This window comes from Maylandia zebra, linkage group LG14, assembly GCF_041146795.1.
Source record: "Maylandia zebra isolate NMK-2024a linkage group LG14, Mzebra_GT3a, whole genome shotgun sequence".
NCBI lineage: Eukaryota > Metazoa > Chordata > Actinopteri > Cichliformes > Cichlidae > Maylandia > Maylandia zebra.
In genome coordinates this window covers 11,833,444-11,854,023 of record NC_135180.1, presented here as the reverse complement: position 1 = coordinate 11,854,023, position 20,580 = coordinate 11,833,444, and the positions used below count along the sequence as shown (strand labels likewise).

The 20,580-nt window shown below is 41.0% G+C and overlaps 1 protein-coding gene and 1 long non-coding RNA gene across 14 annotated transcripts; one reads left to right on the top strand and one right to left on the bottom strand.

The window, feature by feature from the left end:
* LOC143421931 (uncharacterized) lies at window positions 1-2,257 on the bottom strand. Its single transcript, XR_013101531.1, has 3 exons — window positions 504-2,257; window positions 282-356; window positions 1-61 (listed from the first exon to the last, which is right to left on the bottom strand). It is a non-coding gene; the product is annotated as an uncharacterized LOC143421931 (long non-coding RNA).
* Window positions 2,258-8,225: 5,968 nt separating this feature from the next.
* Window positions 8,226-19,750, top strand: LOC112432975 (von Willebrand factor A domain-containing protein 5A). 13 transcript variants are annotated; one of them, XM_076892219.1, is made up of 22 exons: window positions 8,226-8,553; window positions 9,139-9,186; window positions 9,309-9,511; window positions 9,601-9,823; window positions 11,023-11,189; window positions 11,273-11,387; window positions 11,520-11,695; window positions 11,788-11,876; window positions 12,541-12,685; window positions 13,056-13,135; window positions 13,211-13,325; window positions 13,438-13,596; window positions 13,696-13,799; window positions 13,933-14,141; window positions 14,267-14,335; window positions 15,783-15,818; window positions 16,064-16,120; window positions 16,461-16,496; window positions 16,711-16,770; window positions 18,868-19,031; window positions 19,202-19,325; window positions 19,438-19,750. In XM_076892219.1, exons 2-22 carry the CDS (start codon window positions 9,147-9,149, stop codon window positions 19,515-19,517), a joined length of 2,451 nt encoding a protein of 816 aa, XP_076748334.1. In that variant the 5' UTR covers window positions 8,226-8,553; window positions 9,139-9,146; the 3' UTR covers window positions 19,518-19,750. The 13 variants fall into 13 exon arrangements, with proteins under 13 accessions (XP_076748334.1, XP_076748328.1, XP_076748324.1 ...); XM_076892213.1 differs by having other exon boundaries at window positions 16,455-16,496; XM_076892209.1 differs by having other exon boundaries at window positions 16,061-16,120; window positions 16,455-16,496.
* The last annotated feature ends 830 nt before the right edge of the window (window positions 19,751-20,580 follow it).

Genomic DNA, 20,580 nt, shown 5'->3' with positions numbered 1-20,580 from the left:
TTCGACTGATGCAACTTTATTCTCTCCTCTTTAAACCACCGACAATATGGCACCGTGAAAACTATAAAGATGCACAAACAAATACCATTAAACATTTACGTAAAAAGTGCAGAAATGTTCACATTTTACCATAGAAAATTATTTTGATTAACTCAAATAGTGACATTGACATAAATCAATAGTTTTTAAACTACTTATGTTACAGCATTTAATAAAATGAATTAACAACAACCATTCTGTCTCTTAAATACATAAACAATCATTTGCAATCATTAACCAACCTCTTTCTGCTTCCAAGGGTGCTAATCATGCTGAATCAGCTAGCCAACCTCCTCCATGCACATCTCTTAGCCAGTCTTTCCACACCACAAACAAATGACATGCATACACAATAAAAACGAATTCAACCACATTGAGTAAACTTTCAAAGTTATAGCATGTGACAGATAAATAAAACACATAGTTTTGCATGAGTACCCTCAAAAACAAACGCTTTTACTCACTCTGAAGCAACATGTTTGCGTCGCCTCACCGAGAACAGAACAGGAAGTCTGACACAATAAAAGAGGAAGTGCTAAGGTACTCTTCAAAATAAAAGTGCAAAGTAAAGTGGCTTTGCCGGCATTTACACTCCCACCAAATCCTGATACAATGAACGAACAAATTCACAAAGCAAGTGAATTGTACAGGATTTCTTATACTAATAAATGACTGAATTGAACTATCAGAGTTATACAGGTAAGTATACTTAATGGATTAAGGTAGTGTATAAACACAACTAGTATTGCCTTAACATATTTTGTTTTATTTAATTCTCAAGGAGTAGTACTAGTTTTTGGATTGGTCTCTCAATTACTGAAGGTTTAGAAGGGGCATCTTGCTTTCTTTGAGGCTTTCTCTCCCCAACTCGTACTTTGACTCAAGCCATCATGGTCTTGAAAGGTCTCCACAACTCGACCTAGCTGCCAATGGTTTCGTGGGAGGTTGTCGTCCTTGATAACAACGATATCATTGACCTTGAGGTTACGCCGAGGTAAGTGCCATTTTTGCCTTGTTGATATGTTGAGCAGATACTCTCTTTTCCAGCGGCCCCAGAACTGTTCAATAAGATATTGGACTCTTCTCCATCTTTTTGTAGCATACACATCTTCCTTCACGAACACTCCGGGGGTGGAAGAGCAACCTTTGTTTTCATCATGATGAGATGATTCGGCGTTAAAGGTTCCAGTGCATGAGGATCATTGATTCCATCAACTGATAATGGGCGACTGTTGACAATAGCCATGGCTTCATATAGCAGCGTTCTGAGGGAGGCATCATCAAGCCAACCTGGGCACTGTGCGAAGGTAGCATTCAACACATTCCTAACCGTTCTTATTTGCCTTTCCCAGACACCTCCTGCATGGCTGGCAGAAGGGGTGTTGAAGACAAATTCGCACTGTTTTTCAGATAAGAAGGTCTCCAATTGCTTGGCGTCGCATTGCTTAAGTGCTTCCTTGAATTCGTTCCTAGCACCAACAAAGTTGGAACCTTGGTCGCAAGGCTTGGTTGTAATTGTTGGACAGCTCCTCTAAGGCTGATGAAGCATCTCAATGCATTGATGAAAGAGTCTGTTGACAAATCTTCAAGCATCTCAATATGGACAGCTCTTGAATACAGACACGTGAAAATCAGACCATATCTTTTGTGCTCTTTGCGTGCTGTCTTCACAATGAACGGGCCAAAGCAGTCCATGCCGCTAAATGTGAAGGGTGCTGAGGCTTCAAGACGTTCTTTAGGGAGTTCAGCCATTCGTTGGCTCTCTGTAGGTCGTCGAAGTTTCCTGCAAAGCACACAGGTGTGTATCATTTTGGCCACCAGCTTGCTCCCACCAATGACCCAGAATCCATTTGCTCTAAGCTCCATTTGTGTCTGGCTTCGACCTTGATGGCATGTCTTAGCATGGTAGTGGGACACAATGAGCTTGGTTATATGACTGTTGCTTGGTAAGATGAGTGGGTGCTTCACTTTGTGGCAAAGAGACGACCAATTTAATCTCCCACCAACACGCAAGAGTCCATCAGACCAGATGGGGTCAAGACTGAAGAGAGAGCTTGAGTTTGGAAGGTCACCTTTGGCTTGAAGCGTTTTTATTTCATGAGGGAAGGCGTGCTGCTGTAAGATCTTTATCACTGCTTCAGCAGCCTTCTCACGCTCCTCGATCGTTGCATGTTCAGTATGCCTTTGTTGAGACCTCAGTCTTTTGATTCTTGCAACCACCTTTATGAGTTTTGTCCAAGATGAAAACTGATTCAGGCGATCGAGAATATCATTGAAGGTACTGACGTCAGTTGCGAGCACCTGAATTGTCTTGACTTCGGGATCACCAACAAGTAACTCAGCTGGAGTGCTGGGTGTTAGACGTAACTCACGTTCCCAGAGAAACTTTGGTCCTTGCAGCCAGTTTGTAGAGTGGATGTCTGAAACATGAAGCCCTCTGGATGCATGATCTGCTGGGTTTTCTGAGGTGTCCACATAATACCATTGATTGGGATTGCTGTTGTCTCTAATGAGTTGAACACGGTTTGCAACAAATATGTGGAACCTGCGAGCGTCATTGTTGATGTAACCAAGGACCACTTGGGAATCGGTCCAGAAGAATTCATCATCAATTTTCATGTCAAGCTCAGCCTTTAAGCTCAGCGGTGGTTTACTTTTGCAGAAACCACCGCCGCTGCGAGTTCAAGCCTCGGGATTCTTGTGACCTTTGAGGGTGCCACCCTTGCTTTTCCCATCACAAGGCTGCAGTGAACCTCATCCTTGTCATTTTTATATCTCAGGTAAGAACATGCACCATATCCTACGCAGCTGGCGTCCGAAAAATGGTGTAGCTCTACTCTGACAATATTTTGGAAGTCGTGTGGGTGGTAACATCTTGGAATTGAGATCTCATTCAACTTGAAAAGACCATTTATCCATTTCTCCCACCGTGGCTTCACATCTTCTGGGAGTGGGTCGTCCCATCCAATGCCTCTGTGACAAAGCTCTTGTAGGATATGTTTTCCACTTAGGCTGAATGGAGCGATAAATCCAAGTGGATCGTAGAGTGAGGCAATGACAGACAAACAACCACGGCGGGTTGAAGACTGATCTTTCAGGCTGGTGTTGAAGCTGAAGGTGTCTTCCTTTATCGACCACTGAATGCCAAGAGCACGTTCTGAAGGGGATGGGTCAAACCCATGAGGTTCAATGGTTGCTGCTCTTTCAGAAGGGTCTAAGTTGGAGAGAGCAGCTTCTTCATTTGAGTTGAATTTGTGAAGGCGCAGGCCTCCTTTTCTGCACAACTCTTGTGACTGAATGATCAGTTCTTTGGCTTCCTCAACTGATGAAACGCTGGCTAATCCATCATCAACGTAGAAGTTTTTCTCCACAAAGGCTGATGCTAGAGGATAGTCGGTTTGATGTTGTCGTGCAAGATGCTTTAAACCGAAATTGGCGCATCCTGGAGATGATGCAGCTCCAAACAGATGAACTGCCATTCTGTACTCCTGAGGTTCTTTCTCCAAATCACCTTCTTTCCACCAGAGGAATTTCAGATAGTTTCTGGATTCAGGGGTGACAACGAATTGATAGAACATTCTTTCAATGTCGCAGATTACGGCCACGGCTTCTTTCCGAAATCTGCAAAGCACTCCAACCAGAGGGTTGATGAGATCAGGTCCAGTTAATAGGGTATCATTTAGAGAGACACCATGGGATTTGGCCGAACAATCAAAAACAACTCTTAGTTTGTCCGGCTTCCTGGGGTGATAGATTCCATGATGTGGCAGGTACCACTCGGTCTGCCCCTGAGATGCTATAGGAGCAGGCTCTGCATCACCCCTGTTGATGGTTTCTTCCATGAATGTTCGGTACTGATTGTAGTATTGTTTGTTGGCCTTTAGTTTTTTCTTGAGACACTGTAGACGTACTGTGGCTAACCTCTTGTTGTTTGGCAGGTTGGGTGGGCTGTTCCCTTTGAAAGGGAGAGGCATTTCGTAATGTCCGTCTTCCCTTTGTGTGATGTGATTACTGAGGAACTGTATGAAATGGACATCTTCTTGGGACACATATTTGTTCTCATAGGTTCTCTCAGCAAAATCTGATTCCAGGGCTTTTAGAACATCTGTCGCTGATGGAACAGGCAACTCTTTTACTGTGAGCCGATGCACAAAGCTCTGGTTTCCTTGTCTGTCTAGGTGGGGATTTGATGAGCCAATTATACTCCATCCTAGTTCTGACCTTTGTGCGAAGGGTTCATGCTTGTCACCTATGATGACTTCAAGAGGAGCCAGCGCAGATGGACAGTCATATCCAATCAGGAGCCCTACATCACAATCTTGGAGAGGCGGCAACTTATTTGCCAAGCTTCTGAGATGAGGCCACAGTAAGGCTGTTTCCTTCGTTGGGATGTACGACTTATCAACTGGGATAAAGTCGCGGCTATAAGCCTGTTGTAGTTGGATACAACTCTCAGAGTGGAGTCCTCTAACTTGTAAACTATGAACACTCTTACTCGAGATGACTGTGTCAATAGCCGTCATTGTACTGAGTTTCAGTTTTACTGGTTGGACATCCACATTCAGCTTATCAAGTATGTCGTCCAAGACAAATGTTGAGTCACTTTGTGTGTCTAACAATGCATAGGTGAGTATTTCTCTGTGTGGCTCTTGTACAGAAGACACAAAGACTGGGACAATACTTGAGGTAGCCGAAATGCGTTGTGTTGATGTATGAGACATGACCTTGTGTGTTTCCTGGCTTGCAGGTTCTTCTGTGGGAGCGGAACTATTTGTTACTGCTTCTGCAGGGCTTTGCTTCCTGTTTTCGTGCAGGCAGGTTGGATGACGACGTTCACAAATGTTGCACGTGTGTCGCCTTTTGCAATCTTTGGTGATATGACCTTTTCTTAAACATCCAAAGCAGAGCTGGTTTTCATGGATGAATGCCTTTTTATCTTCAACACTCTTAGCTGCGAAGATGAGACACTTTGAGATTCCATGAGTTTCACTTTTACAAACAGAACAAGGTGATTTTGGTTTACTAATGTTTGTGTCTTGTTTCTCTTGAGTGGAACTCTTTGGTTGCCTGTTTGTGTTGAAGACTTTGGCTCTCTTTGGGATTCGATCATCTACAGGTCTGAAATTCATAAACAGTGGAGAAGCTATCGGTTTGCAAGCTATCCGTGCTTCTCTACTCAGGAAGTCTGTGAAGCATGCAAGATTTGGATAGGTGCCAGATTCGTCAAGTTCATCTACAACAATTCGACTCCACTTGCGCACGATCCATTCTGGCAGTTTTTTGAGCAATTTGTGATTTTCTTCACAATCGTTTAGGATAGCTAGTCCTTTGACATGTGGGATTGCTTCAGAGCATCCTTTGAGGAAATCGCCAAACTCTCGTAGTGCTAGTGGGTCATTTGCGCTGATTTTTGGCCATCTCGTGAGTTTATCACGAAATGCTTTCTGTATAATGAATGGGTTCCCATATCTGTCCTCTAAGACTTTCCATGCTCCCTTGTATGCATTTTCTGAATCTTGGTAAAAGAAACCTTCTACCGCTTTGTGTGCTTCTCCTGCGAGATAATTTTTCAGATAAAACATCTTCTCGCTTGCTGGAAGGGGTTTTCGGTCAATCAGATTAATGAATGACATTTTCCAATCGGTAAACTGCAAAGGGTGCCCACTGAATGTGGCAGGCTCAGGGACTGGCAAGCGATTCATACTTAATGAGCTAGCGATTGCTTGTGCTAAGCTGACAGACTCCTGGGTCATTGTCATTTCTGGAATTGCTTTGTGGGGTTGGAATGATGCGGCATTTGGATTCAGCTGAGGTTCAATTTGCCTTCTGTAGCAAGCAGAGCTAATTTTACTATCAATTTCCCCATTGTGGTTCTCAAACCCTTCAAGGCTGTTGTACGCTTTCACGCGAGCTATTGCTATAGCAACTTCTTTGTCTGCTTGTAACTGCTGTAGTTTTGCTCTTTCTTGTTCCAACTGTTGTTGCATTTCCACCTCTTTTAGTTTAATTTCTGACAACATTTTTGCCTCTTTGAGTTTCCATTCACTTTCTAACTTGTGAAGATGTGCTTGCTGTGCTTGAATTTCTTCCATAGCCTTTGATTGCTCCAGCTTGGCAGCAAGTTCTGCTTCTGCATCTATTCTACTGTTGCGGGTACAGGATGAGCCAGAGTGACGGCTCAATTGCTCTGACAACTCTATAGAGCTTGCAGTTTCCGTTATGCTGTCGCCAAAAACAGACCTATATTCGTTCTTGCTTAACACTTCTCTTACTCTTTCTTTCTCAAGATGGTTATTATATTCCTCATGAACAGTCTTTAGACGGTCACTTATGAGGTTACATACCTCCTTTGTTAGTGTAACACAGGCGTCCATTTTGTTGACAATGTCAGGTGTGGTGTTACTGTTACGCAGGATAGGTTCATACTGTGAACTTACAGCGTCGTGCTTTGCTTCAATATTTTGCTGCAGTTTATTGAGGTCTTCTGCTGAGCAGAGGGATTTTAGTTTTGTTCTAGTTTCCCTTGCTACGAGCTTCCAAGAGTCATAAGTCTTGTTGAATGATTTTTCACGCTTTCTGATATCATGCTTTTGCATCTCTAGGCCTTTCTCTGTTAATTTTCTCTCACGTGAGCTAGATTTGCATGGTGCGTTTGTAGGGTTGCCTGTTTCTTCTTCTGATGAGCTGGATTCGCATGGTGTCCTTGTGGGGTTGTCTGTTTGCTCTTCTGGTAGTGACATTTTGTTTCCGTAGCTGCCTTAAGTTGATTGTAGCTTTGATTGCCTTACTGCCTGACTATACTTTAAAGCTGTAGTTAATCTTTACCACAGAGTAACGCTGTGTCAAACATTTACTGATTATGGACATTCAAAGGTATGTTTAGCGTAAGACAGCAACAACAAATGTTCATAAATTAGCTAATGAGCTTCACCTTTTAAACCTTTTCATAAACAGACATCCTGTGAATTATTATTCCACAAAAAACACATTTCGCTCACCAAGAAACATTAACCAGATTCAGGAATATTATGTGTTGGCAGTCCATGAATTAATTTGGCCTCGTAACATTATATAAAGACTTTCTAGTTATGCGTTAAGCTTGTGCATGTGTGTAAGCAGTCCCATGTTTCTTCTTGGTAGTCAATGTCTCTTTTAGTATCTGGAGTCTTGAGCTTTAGTATGCTGTTCTTTCTAACCTTGCGAGTGGAATCAGCTGGCTGGTAACAGGTTGGTAGCTGGATCTCTGATGAAATGGTGTCAGGATCTCTGCAGGGATGGCAGGTCTCTTGCAGTCAAAGAGTTTTCACTGTAGCTGCCCACTTGGAATTACCACTCGTGACGCAGAGAGCTTCGACTGATGCAACTTTATTCTCTCCTCTTTAAATCACCGACAATATGGCACCGTGAAAACTATAAAGATGCACAAACAAATACCATTAAACATTTACGTAAAAAGTGCAGAAATGTTCACATTTTACCATAGAAAATTATTTTGATTAACTCAAATAGTGACATTGACATAAATCAATAGTTTTTAAACTACTTATGTTACAGCATTTAATAAAATGAATTAACAACAACCATTCTGTCTCTTAAATACATAAACAATCATTTGCAATCATTAACCAACCTCTTTCTGCTTCCAAGGGTGCTAATCATGCTGAATCAGCTAGCCAACCTCCTCCATGCACATCTCTTAGCCAGTCTTTCCACACCACAAACAAATGACATGCATACACAATAAAAACGAATTCAACCACATTGAGTAAACTTTCAAAGTTATAGCATGTGACAGATAAATAAAACACATAGTTTTGCATGAGTACCCTCAAAAACAAACGCTTTTACTCACTCTGAAGCAACATGTTTGCGTCGCCTCACCGAGAACAGAACAGGAAGTCTGACACAATAAAAGAGGAAGTGCTAAGGTACTCTTCAAAATAAAAGTGCAAAGTAAAGTGGCTTTGCCGGCATTTACAGTAATAAAAGCCGAGGGAGGTCAACAGTGATCACTGACTGTTTTAGGAGCTTTTTGAGATCAAATAGAAGAAAATACATAACATTAAACGTGTTAACAACACAAAAGCCATATTAAACGCAGACTACTTTAGACCCGGAAGTAGGATTCATCACATCATCACTGAACAACCGGATTGCCGCCCCTCCCCCCTCTTCCCAGCGCAAAGCACAAGGGTCGCATGCGGAGGTAAGTGGAAATAAGTGCCATAGAGAGGGTGAGAGAAGGAAGAAAAAAAACAGGACTCCCAATAAGGAGTCGGCTCGCGTCGTTCACTTCAAAGAATCGGCTCTTATAGCCGTTTCGTTCGCGACCGACACATCACTACGCCACTGGGTGCTCTCGTACAAGAAAATCGAGCATACCCGGTGGCAGTCTTGTTTCAGTTAGGTCAGTGTTGTTATCGAAAACATTACGTGTTTTAACACCATTCTTCACGTATTTAGAGGAGGGGGCTGCAGTAAAACTGTACCGGAAACATCAGTACATTCTTTGAGGTAAGTCTGTCCGTTATTACAGCAGCTGGACTGACAGGAAAACCTGAAAGCTTATCGCTGTCATGTGGGTGCTGTCACACAGAATCATGCACGGTTTATGTGTGTCTACAGTCATGCAGTGGAGAAAGTCCACAGGGTTATACAACAGACGGCATGTTTAATGTGAAAGTGAAAGTCACGGTCAGAGGGACGCTTGGCTGGTTATAATAATAAACAAGACTGCAACAAAACCCGAGGCCTCTACAAAAAACTCTGATTAATGCGTCAGCGAGCTGTTCCCGATAGTGACTCTCCTTTTAGCTGCTTACATCACCAAAGCAACTTGTACTCAAAACATAAATCGGTCAGGAGCAATTTGTGTTACGAGTTTCGGTTAAAAATCGACCAGAAGCGCCATGTTTACAGTGATTCCTTTATTTGATGAAGGTTTATTTTAGGCACAGAGCCTAAAAAAGAAAGTAGTTAACGGAGAACGTTTATTCCCACGGTCGACATACCCGTTCTCTCTGACTGCGGCTATATGTTTTGAATGTTCCGTATTTGTAAAGTGTAAAAGTTTCAGTATTAAGTGTTCTTGTTTTACAGGTAAGATAATGGATTGCTGTGGTCTGCTAACTCTTCAGAAGGAACCAGGTACTGATGGAAAAGAAGTTAATTAAAATAACTTCAAATGTAGATTTTGTTGTTGTTGTAATGGCACATAATAATACCCTGATGTATGGTTTGTATTTATTCTAATATTATTTTTCTATCAGTTCCTCTGAAGAGCATTGAGGTGGAGCTGGAGGTGAGGGACCATGTGGCTACAGTGGTCTCCACTCTGAACTATGAGAACAAGGAGGACAAACCATTAGAGGCTGTTTTTGTCTTCCCTCTGCCTGGAGATGCTGCTGTCTGTCATTTCAGCGCTCAGATTGGACAGACGCAGATTGTAGCTGAGGTGAAGGAGAAACAGAAGGTGAGCTGGACAGTAAATATAACCTGATTATAAGTGAGCTTCAAAATAAACACAGTGAATGTCACTGACATGTGTCACCTGTGCTTCAGGCTCGTGAGGAGTATGATGATGCTCTGAGCTCCGGTCAGCAGGCCTTCCTATTGGAGGAGAGTGATGAGAGTCCAGATATATTCTCTCTGCGTGTGGGCAGTCTGCCTCCAGCAGAGAGCGCCTCCATCAGGTTGGAGTACGTCACTGAGCTGGCTGTGCAGGCTGATGATGGTCTGAGGTTCTGTCTGCCTGGTGTGCTCAACCCTCGATACCAACCTCAGGGTAGGACAACTTCAGAATACTTGGACCAGAAATGCTTAAACTATATCAGTCAAAGTCTTGAACCACCTTCCAACCTTCACACCACTGACAGAACACACAAAAAACCATCTTCCAACTTTGCCAGTTACTGTAAGATGTGAACACAGAACCAGATATGAAACTGTTGCCACATACAGGAAAACACATACAGTGCGAAAAATCTGGAAGATAATTAGGTCAAGTTTCAACTTGATTTTCTGCAAGAAAAAGGATTCACTTCTCATCACATTGTGATTACCAAATATAAAAAGCTGTGAAAAGGAAATGTTCCAGTCCAGTGAAAAGCTTTAGTGCATCCTCAGAGAAATTACAAAAAGCCCAAAAGCTGTATCTCAGACTCTACAGGCCTCAGCTAGCATATCAAATGTTAGATTTCGAGGTATTAGAATAAGACTGAACAAGTGTGGCTTATTTTTTAGGGGTTGCAGGAGAAAACTTCTTTTCTCAAAAAGACATTGGCAGCATGTTTTCAAAGTTGCACCTGAACCAATCACAAGACTTCTTGAAAGATGCCCTTCTGACAAACAAACCCAAAACTGGAGATATTTGACCGTAATGCATAGCGTCACAATCAGAGAAAACCAACCCCAACGTATCAGCACAAACACCTCATAAAACCTTGTTGGGACTGGTGTGTTTAGTTTTGACAGGACTGCATTTGTCAGATTATAATTTTTTTTGGAAGTAGGTTGATGCAGTGTGCAAACACAGACTCTCCCTCTCGTCATGATTTTATATCAGTAAATGGTTTTAACTGAGTGTGTTTATATGGAGTTTCCCTTATTTTTTCCAAAAGTTAGATAGTAAACAGGTTTATATACTTAACACTATTTAATTCTCGCTGACATTAAATTTTATATCACCCTAACAGATTTTTTGTTTTTTCTGAAGAAGGAATAGGCAAAAAATGATGTTTGTGTTTTGTTACCGATATGGTTCATTATTCCATCCGTAGGTCATAAAAGTCAAGTTATTCCTTTTCTGTCACTTTTTCATTGTTTTGAATTAAAACAGCTGTAAAGTAGTTTTGTTTATATTGAGCAAAATGCTTTCCTCATTTTATCTGTACTACCATGTGAACCAGAGTCTTTACAGCCTAAATTATTTGATTGTATTATACCTCATTAATTACAGCATATTTTACCTGATGCTGTGTGCAGGTAGTGAAGGTGCAGGTGTCCAGGTGACTTCTGTTCCAGCCTCTCTGGTGCCCTACAGTCTGTCTTTTTCTGCCCGAGTGTCCTCTCCTCGTCCAGTCTCTAAAGTAGAGTCCAACTGCTCCCTGGACCCTCTGCAGTACCTCAACACTGATCAAACCCAGGCCACGGTAGGTAGAGTGCTGATGTGTCTGCTGTGTGTGGTTGTTACTTGTTACTGATGAATAAATATGAATGTGTTTGTGGTGTGCAGGTCAAGCTGGCTGCAGGACACAAGTTTGACAGAGATGTTGAACTGCTGATTTATTACAAAGACGCCCACCAGCCCACTGCTGTGGTGGAGGCAGGACAGGCCTCTGCTGAGCCGGGTGAGAGCAAATGAGAGAAGTCATTAGTTTGCAAATAAAAACTATTGTTCTTCTTCAACCTAAAAGTTAATTGTGTTGGAGCTATTATGAAATGTAAACTTGACATTTTTCTGTCCTTTTCATGTGTTTCAGGCTCTCTGATGGGTGATCCAGTGGTGATGGTGAGTCTGTACCCTGAGTTCCCCCAGTCTGTGATGTCTTCAACGGCTTCATGTGGAGAGTTTGTGTTCTTAGTGGATCGATCTGGAAGTATGGACTGTGCTACGAATAACACTGAGCAGCAGGAAACTCGGATCAGCAGTGCCAAGGTATTTATGATGTGGTGTTAGTGTTACAAAATATTTCCTTAAATTGTTCCTCTCACACAGTGGCCTCACCATCTTTTCTCTCTTCCCTGAAGGACACTCTGCTGCTCCTGTTGAAGAGCTTACCAATGGGCTGCTATTTCAACATTTACAGTTTTGGGTCCAGTTATGAACACATCTTCCCGTGAGTTATATTCATATGATCTCAGTGATATCACTTTTCTGTCACTTTTTACTGTAAATGTGTCATGCGTTGTAGTAGGACTCAGGCGCAGAGCAGAGTTCAGTGGAAACAACGTTTATTTAAGTCACCAGGTGCAGATATATACAGTGAGGTGATAGTGGGGGTCCTGGGTCCAAAAGGTAAGTCCGGGAAGGGAATCACATACACGCTAGCTCCTCTTCTTTACAAAGGTTCAAACAACGGGTTGGTCACAGGTCCGGGGAAACTGTGCACAGGAGAGAGTGGGGTTACGCAGAGATCACAGCAAGTTCACAGAGCTTAAAGATACAAGGCTGAGGTTCACTGACTTGTCTAGCACAATCATCCAGCGATAAGGCTGTCTGCGTCCTGGCCTTAAGAGTCCAACCCATAATTAGAGCCTGACGAGAAGCAGGTTTGTGTGCCAAGGGCGGGAGCCTGCAGTGAGCTCCTCCCTGACGGGAAGGAGAGAGGAGAATGTAAACAAAAACACATGTGGCCTTGTGGAGCCGGCCGGGCAGACATGGGGACCATGACAAAATGTGTGATAAGATATCTTCCCTGCTGTTAGTCAACATGTTGCCTTTGGATGATTCTGCAAAACTCCAGGTTATGTTTGATCTCATTTGTGTGTTTGTCATGGCAGTAAGAGTGTAGAGTATGGTGAGAAGACCATGGAGGAGGCTCTGAAGAAAGTTGAGCAGATGAAGGCTGATCTTGGAGGAACAGAAATCCTGGAGTCGCTCAAACATATTTACAGCCAGCCCTGCATTCCCACTCAGCCTAGACAGGTAACACACACACACACACACACACACACACACACACACACACACACACACACACACACACACACACACACACACCTTGATGTCATCCTTTTGTCCTTCCTTTTTTCTCATTCATTACTCCAACATGTACGGTAAGTTGACCATGAACCAAGCCCTGTATCAGTCGTAACATATCTCATATAATCTGCTAATTATACATGAGTTGATCTGTTGAGTGGTTCCTACTGTTCCTCTCACTCTTGCTTAAAGCTTCTTCTTTTCTTTTTTTTACTGGTTAAAACAGTTTACTGACCGCATACTTGATTACATATCAGAGAGTTGTGTTTCAGGCCGTGTAGATGAAAAACTGTGTGTAAACTCTCCTCTCCAGCTGTTTGTCTTTACTGATGGAGAGGTGGGGAACACCAAAGAAGTGATCGATCTGGTGAAGAAGAATTCAGGTTCCCACAGGTAAAACAAGAAAAAGATGATGACATGTGCCGTGTACCATGCCTGTGTGTTTTAAAAACAGCTGTTGTATTGCAGGTGTTTCTCTTTTGGGATTGGGGAAGGGGCCAGCTCTGCTCTCATCAATGGGATGGCCAAGGAAGGAGGAGGTCACGCTCAGTTCATCACAGGGACTGACAGGATGCAACCAAAAGTAAGACAATGACTCATAACAATTACAGTAAAAAAAAAAATTGTGTTTTTAGTTTGTTTTATTTGTTTTTAGTTTGGATGGAAGATATGATTTTGGTTTTTATACTCATCAGGTGATGCAGTCGCTGCGATTTGCTCTGCAGCCAGCTGTGGAAGATGTTTCTGTTACATGGGATTTACCAAAGGGATCAACTGTCACCGTCCTCTCTCCACCAATCACAACCATTTTCCAGGGTAAAAGGTCACTGATTTATGCACAGCTTACTGGACAGGTAGGAACAGCATCTTCTCACAGTGAACAATCTCTGTGTTTATGCTTGTCATGTTTTGAAATAAAATGAAATTGGTTTGACACTGTAATTCTGTGTCAGAGCTCAGAGGCAGCAGAGGGCTGTGTGACGGTGAAGTACAGCCTGGCAGGTCATCCCTCTGAGAACCAGCTGCACTTCAGTCTCAGACCTGCAGAGGACACTGGGTAAATGAGCTGTTAATCCACTGGTACAATTACATATTTACTTTACAAAAGCTTACTTTTTATGTCTGTATGATCTAAAAAATATTGGTCATTGTGACCATGTCACCATACCAATATTTTCTCTTGTCTGTAGCTTAATAGTCCACAGGTTAGCTGCTCGGACTCTTATTTGCTTGCTAGAGATGGAAGCAGAAAACAATGAGGAAAAAGAAGAAGTAAAGAAGAAGGTGGTGCAGCTGAGTGTCCAATCAGGAGTGAGCAGTTCTTTCACTGCTTTCATTGCTGTCAATAAAGACAACAACAAGGAGATTCAAGGACCTCTTCTGCACCGAGATATTCCAAGTAACAAGAATAATTAGCAATCCTATCTACTTCATATTGTTCTTGGGGCATTCTTATCTTATCTTATCTTATCTTATCTTATCTTATCTTATCTTATCTTATCTTATCTTATCTTATCTTATTAGTGGCTGGTCTAATGGGATTTGCTGCTACCCCTTGCTGTCTAAGAGCTAATATTTCCAGTTTTTCACCTGGTGAGTACAAGGTTTGTTACCTTTGCAAACACAGTGTGAGTACTTCTACAAACACAGGTGTGTGTTTGTGTGTGTGTGAAAAAGAATAATTAGTTATAAGAACAAATTGGAGACTATTAAATACATATGACTCAAACCACTTCAATGCACTTTTTTAAATACCTTTTGTATACAATAATACAAACAAAATGAGAGAACTTCGACAATCATACGACCCCTATGAGCAAGCGCTTTGGTGACTGGGAGGAAAAACTCCCTTTTAAAAGTAAAAGTGCGCACACACACGCTGACACACAAAATATATAAAGAATTCACCTATTGCCCCTGCGGACAGTCTGTCCTTCAAGCTCACATCTTCTTCCAGAGGCCTGGGAGCTTGAAAGTAACGTATTTTTCAGACCATTAGGCGAACTGGATTATAAGATGCATTAAGCACTGAAGTTTGGTCCGTTTTCAGCGTCCTGTCATTTGACTGCATTTGTCCCTAACCCTCACTTTAACTTTTATCAAGTAGACAAAAGTTAGTGTTCCTCCTCCAGCTTCACTGTGTTTATGTTATGCTAACATAGCTGTGTCGCTAGCAATCACTTAGCACATCATTATCTACCAGCTAGCCCAACTTCAGTAACCGTACAAAAGTTATTGCTGTTTAGTTTTCTGTCTTCATTTATGTTGGAACTGATAGCAAAGCTGTACGTTTTAATTTTTTCAGAAATTTCATGAATTCTGTTTTCATGGATGCCTGGGTGTTAAACTTAATTGTTACACCTGGAAAAGCAGCAACGCTGATCATTTTATTAAGAATGAAAGCGTTCAGGCAGTTTTTAGCTCTCAGTGATGCTGCAATCTTCGTTTGACTTTGGGACCTGAAGCGGACAGAGTTTTGGACCCAGATTACTCCGCGAGGCTCCTGAGTAGGCAGCCGTAATACTCCGACAATCCATCAAGCAGTGCGGCTTTGTAGGTTACCAATGTCGCACGAAGACATTTTTGACTGATTTTTGAGCCGTGTACAATCAGTTCAAGGTCGGTAAGCACAACCAGAATTCATACATAAGGCACACTGCCGATTTTTGAGAGAAATTAAAAGATTTTAAGTGCGCGTTAGATTGCGGAAAATACGGTAAAGTTCACTGGATGAAGCGTTTTCAGTGGGAGTAATGTTTGATCACTCATCCAAGTGACTTCTTCAGTCTGGGGTGGGTTTTTGTTTTCTGGTAGTTAGTTTTGGGATTGCTGACACACACCGAGTTAGTCTGAGTTATATAACGTCAGATGATTTGCTCATGCTGACAAATTCTCGTCAGACAAGTAAAATGAGATCCCACATCAGTTAAGCTTTTACTAAATTTTGCATGCAATGAAAGAAAAATGTTTACTTGTGTTTTCATTGGGAGTAGAATTATAAGTGTGTGTGCTCACTGTTGCATTTCCTTTGAAAAAGCAGATCTCGATTACTATTGTGCAATGGATGACTCTGAAGGTATTTGTTTTGACTTCTTTGCTTTAAATGGACACACTTGAATATGTAGTGATTCTTTTCCAAGTGTAATTTTGATTTTTCTACTATTAATTTTAACTTTCAAAATTTTAAAATACAGAGGTTTACATTTTGTTAAGTGTTGAGCATGCTACTACATTCAGTGTGCAATGAGGGGAAAAATGTATTAATTTTGATTACAACTTCAAGTGTGTGTGCTCAGTGTTGAATTTCCTTTGAAAAAGCAGATTATGAGGAGGTTTATGGAAACCCTCTAGAATTCAAAAACACGTCCTGTTACAGAGGTATCTGTTTTGACTTCTTTGCTTTAGATAGACACGTTTATCTTTAGTTGGACATCAAAAGTCATCTAGACCTTAATATCTTTAAGTCATTCCTGTAGTTTAATTAGTTTGTGTATTTGTTGTGACTTCTTTGCTTTAAGTGATTCTTTTCCAAGTGTAATTTCGATTTTTCTACTATTAATTTTAACTTTCAAAATTTTAATAAAGAAGCATTTACATTTAGTTTTAATTAAATGTTAAGCATGCTACTGCATTTAGTCTGCAATGAAGGAAAATGTTTTAATTTTGATTACAACTTCAAGTGTGTGTGCTCACTGTTGCATTTCCTTTGAAGAAGCAGGTGTCGAGCACTACTGTGCAATGGATGACTCTGAAGGTATTTGTTTTGACTTCTTTGCTTTAAATGGACAAGTATAATTTTGATTTTCCTACTATTAATTTTAACTTTCAAAATTTTAAAATACAGAGGTTTACATTTTGTTAAGTGTTGAACATGCTACTACATTCAGTGTGCAATGAGGGTAAAAATGTATTAATTTTGATTACAACTTCAAGTGTGTGTGCTCAGTGTTGAATTTCCTTTGAAAAAGCAGATTCTGATGTGGATTATGGAAACCTTCCAGAATTCGAAGACGAGTGCTATTACGGAGGTATCTGTTTTGACTTCTTTGTTTTAGATAAACACGTTTATCTTTAGTTGGACATCAAAAGTCATCTAGACCTTAATATCTTTAAGACATTCCTGTAGTTTAATTCGTTTTAATTCGTTTTGTATCATCTGGTTTCATGGGCTGAGAGTCATCTGCAAAGCAATGCAAAAGAGTTCAGTGTTTTCTAATAATACTGCCTAAACAGGTGTAACATAAGAAGTATTGGTCCTAGTACAGAACCTGGTGAAATTCATAAAATACCTTTTGTATACAGTAATACAAAAAAGAGAGAAATCCAACAACAATATGACCCCCTATGAGCAAGCGCTTTGGTGACTGTGGGAAGGAAAAACTCCCTCCTGGCTGCGACAGGTTGGGATGAGGGTAGACAGGACAAAGACACACTGTGGAAGAGAGCCAGAGAGGAAGAATAATGCAGAGAGGTGTATAAACACATAGGGAGTGAAGAAGGTGACTGAAGAAGAATTACTCAATGCATCATGGGAATCTCCCGGCAGTCTAGGCATAATGCAGCATAAATAAGGAAGGAATTAGGGTCACCTGATCCAGCCCTAACTATATGCTTTATCAAGAATAATAGGGCTGGGTATCGTCACTGATTTCTAGAATCGATTCAATTCCGATTCACAAGGTCCCGAATCGATACGATCCACGATTTGATTTGATTCAATTCGATTCAATTCGATTTGAATCTGGGAAATTTTGACAGTCAGAAATATTATAATTCAGATCAGTAGATTTACATATTTTTGTATCTATAAAAAGGAAGCTGACACACGCAAGACTTTTTCAAAGGTGTGAGCATCACAGCAGATGCCTTTGTGTCAAAGTAGCTGAACATAAAACACAGAAAAACATGAAGGTTTTCCTGGCCTGGGATTTTATGAACATATTCTGCAGTACATCAAAAACGAAAGAAAACCATTAATCAACATATAAACGTTACCTCTGACGTTACAGCAGTTTTATTAGAGACACGGCTAAGCGTTTTGCATTTTGCACAATTTTAGAAAGTTTAAATTTGTTCAGTATTGAACGGCAGAAATTAGGTTTTCTCTTCGGAAGTATGTAAAAGGAAAAAAAAACAGCGACCCAGTGCGCTGTAAACAACAGTAGACTTGTGCGTAACAAGCAAGCGAATGATGCAGAAAACAGATTTTTAGACGGGAAACTGTTCTTGAAGAGAGAGAGAGAGAGAGAGAGAGCTGTGCATGAAGTGTGGTGGAAGCAAAACAGCAAAAGTCAGAGGAAATTCATGACGATGTTTTCGTGAAGCTTAGTTTGGATCTTCTTTTGCTGCTGGTTCGGTCAATATTGTTTGGAGAGAGATAAAACTAACAGCTTTAGAATCAGCACAAAAAGGGCGTAAACACAAAGCGCGGACCCGCCGAAACATCAGAATCAGCGAGCTGTCGGCTTTCAGCCCCGACCGTGTCCGTGCCGTCAGGTGAGAAAGGCGACATCTCACTGATTCTGATCCGCGGGTCCACGCTGTGTGTTTACGTCTTTGTGCAGAATCCGTGTTCCTGCTCTCATTTACTGTCTTAGCTGTTTGGTGGTTGTTGAAATTTTGAGGTTTCACCAGAGATTCTGGCATTTCGGGCAAAATAAATTTATATTAAAAAATCGATTCAGGATTTTAATGAATCGATTTCACGTTATCCAAGCCAGAATCAATTTTAATCGATAAATCGATTATAAAAACCCACCCCTAGTTTTTAACATAGTCTTAAAAGTACAGAGGGTGTCTGTCACCCAAATCCAAACTGGGAGCTGGTTCCACAGGAGTTAAACACAAGAACAGCTCAGTCAGAGAGCGGCTGATACGATACTATAAAGTCTTTAATATAAGGTGGAGCTCGATTATTCAACACCTTGTATGTGAGGAAAAAAAGATTGCAACATGTGGATGCTAACCGAATCAATGGAACTATTTTCTTAATTAACTAAACTCTTTTTCTAAAATATTGCTCTGTTAATTCCCCCCAATTAAGATGATTTTATTAACTAAATAGAAGGAGAGTGATCAGCATAAAAAACTTTATGAATGTACTTGTATTTAAATTTCCCCTTTAGCACTGCCGGATGAAGAATTTCCACCTGCTAAGAAGCCACCCAGAGACCCTTTGCTACAGTTAGTCTCCCTCCAGAAGGCGTCTGGCTGCTGGCTGCTTGATCCAGCTCTGGCTGCTGCACTGGGAAAGACCAACGAGGAGGTGGAAAAGTCAAAGCCTGAAAAGGTGGGCTATTAAATAAATAATAACACAGTAATAGTGGGTGTTTGTAACGTATTCATTAAAATGATTTCAAAATTGAATTTTCAAAATTACACACTCATGTTAACGAACATCTGCATGCTGCCTCACTTAATTTAATATTTAACTACATGACTTCTGATTCTATACGCTAGGCCAGCAGTGAAGTGTGGGCCACCATTCTGGCTCTGATCTGGCTTCATGGTTTCAAGATGGATGCAAAGGACGAGTGGGAGCTTCTGGCTGCAAAGGCTGTGTCATGGCTCAGTGCGCAAAAAGGTAGTAAACACAAAAATAAGCATTCAGTTTGTGATGGCTATACTGAGTTGCTACAGTCGTTAAGATTAATGCTAACTGGTTATTTTGTTTTGTGTGTTCCTTTTTTTTCCAGCACCGTCTGTGACAGAGTGTGTGGAAGCCGGAAATAAATTGTTGGGCTGCAGTGTGCAAAAAACTGCCCTTGGCCTCTGAGTTTTTTATAAACTAACAACTTCTTTATGATTCATACACAGAAGCAGATTTACTTCATACTTCATCCACATTAATCTTTGCATCGTCCAACTTTATTATCTAATGTGCCTTATATTATGCTGCATGTGTCCAAAGTCAGCTTTGTAAGAGTACCAGAGATTATTGCTTTTCTATTCTAACTTTAATGTTGCTGTTTGCTTGAAAGCATCAAATATTAAACAAATAACAACACACATGAGTTTGGACCCATCATTCCTTCTAATGAGTCACCATGAAAAAAATAAATAATTAAATTTTAAAATATTTAAAAAGACCAACACACCTGGCCAGTTCTGTCTTTCAACACATTTTTTAATCATGGTTGAGGAAAATATGCAGCTTAAATTCAAAGTCATAGTGAAGCAAAATTCTTCCTTATTCCAATGCATATCTTTCACTTTTTAATTCATGTCATGTAAGTAAATAGCTGGACATAATTTCCACTAACAAATGGGACCTCATCATCAGCCATGTCTCACAGCGAGTGAAATCAAGGCCAGCAGAGGGAATGCATAGCTAGATTTGTTCTGCAGTCATGAGCCATCCATCACATACTCTTAATACAACCACAAACAAACTATAACTTGTTCATCTGAGTAATGGCTGCTACAACAAAGCTATTTTTAAACCTCCATGTTTTACATTTTGAAACCAGGAACCTTTGCCCAGAAGGTAGAAACTGAAACTCACTATGCAACAGGTGTGAGCCATCAAGACAAATCAAACCAGCAAACTGCTGTAACGGTCTGGTGTACAGGGATGCTCGGCTCAGCTGTGGATCAGCCTGCTCAACCACTTAACAATTTGATCGAGTGAGTTTCTGTTTTTTACATTTAAGTATCCAACCAATGACCTTAAATAAAGATCAAACGGATTCAATGAAAGCGCACTAAAATAAACTCATCACGGTTGTATCAATGTGGAAATGAGATCAGAACATGGTTTCTTAACGGAGGGCTGCAGGCCTGGACTGGGACAAAAAAATCAGCCCTGATATTTTAGGTCCAGGCGTTACCATGTTCAG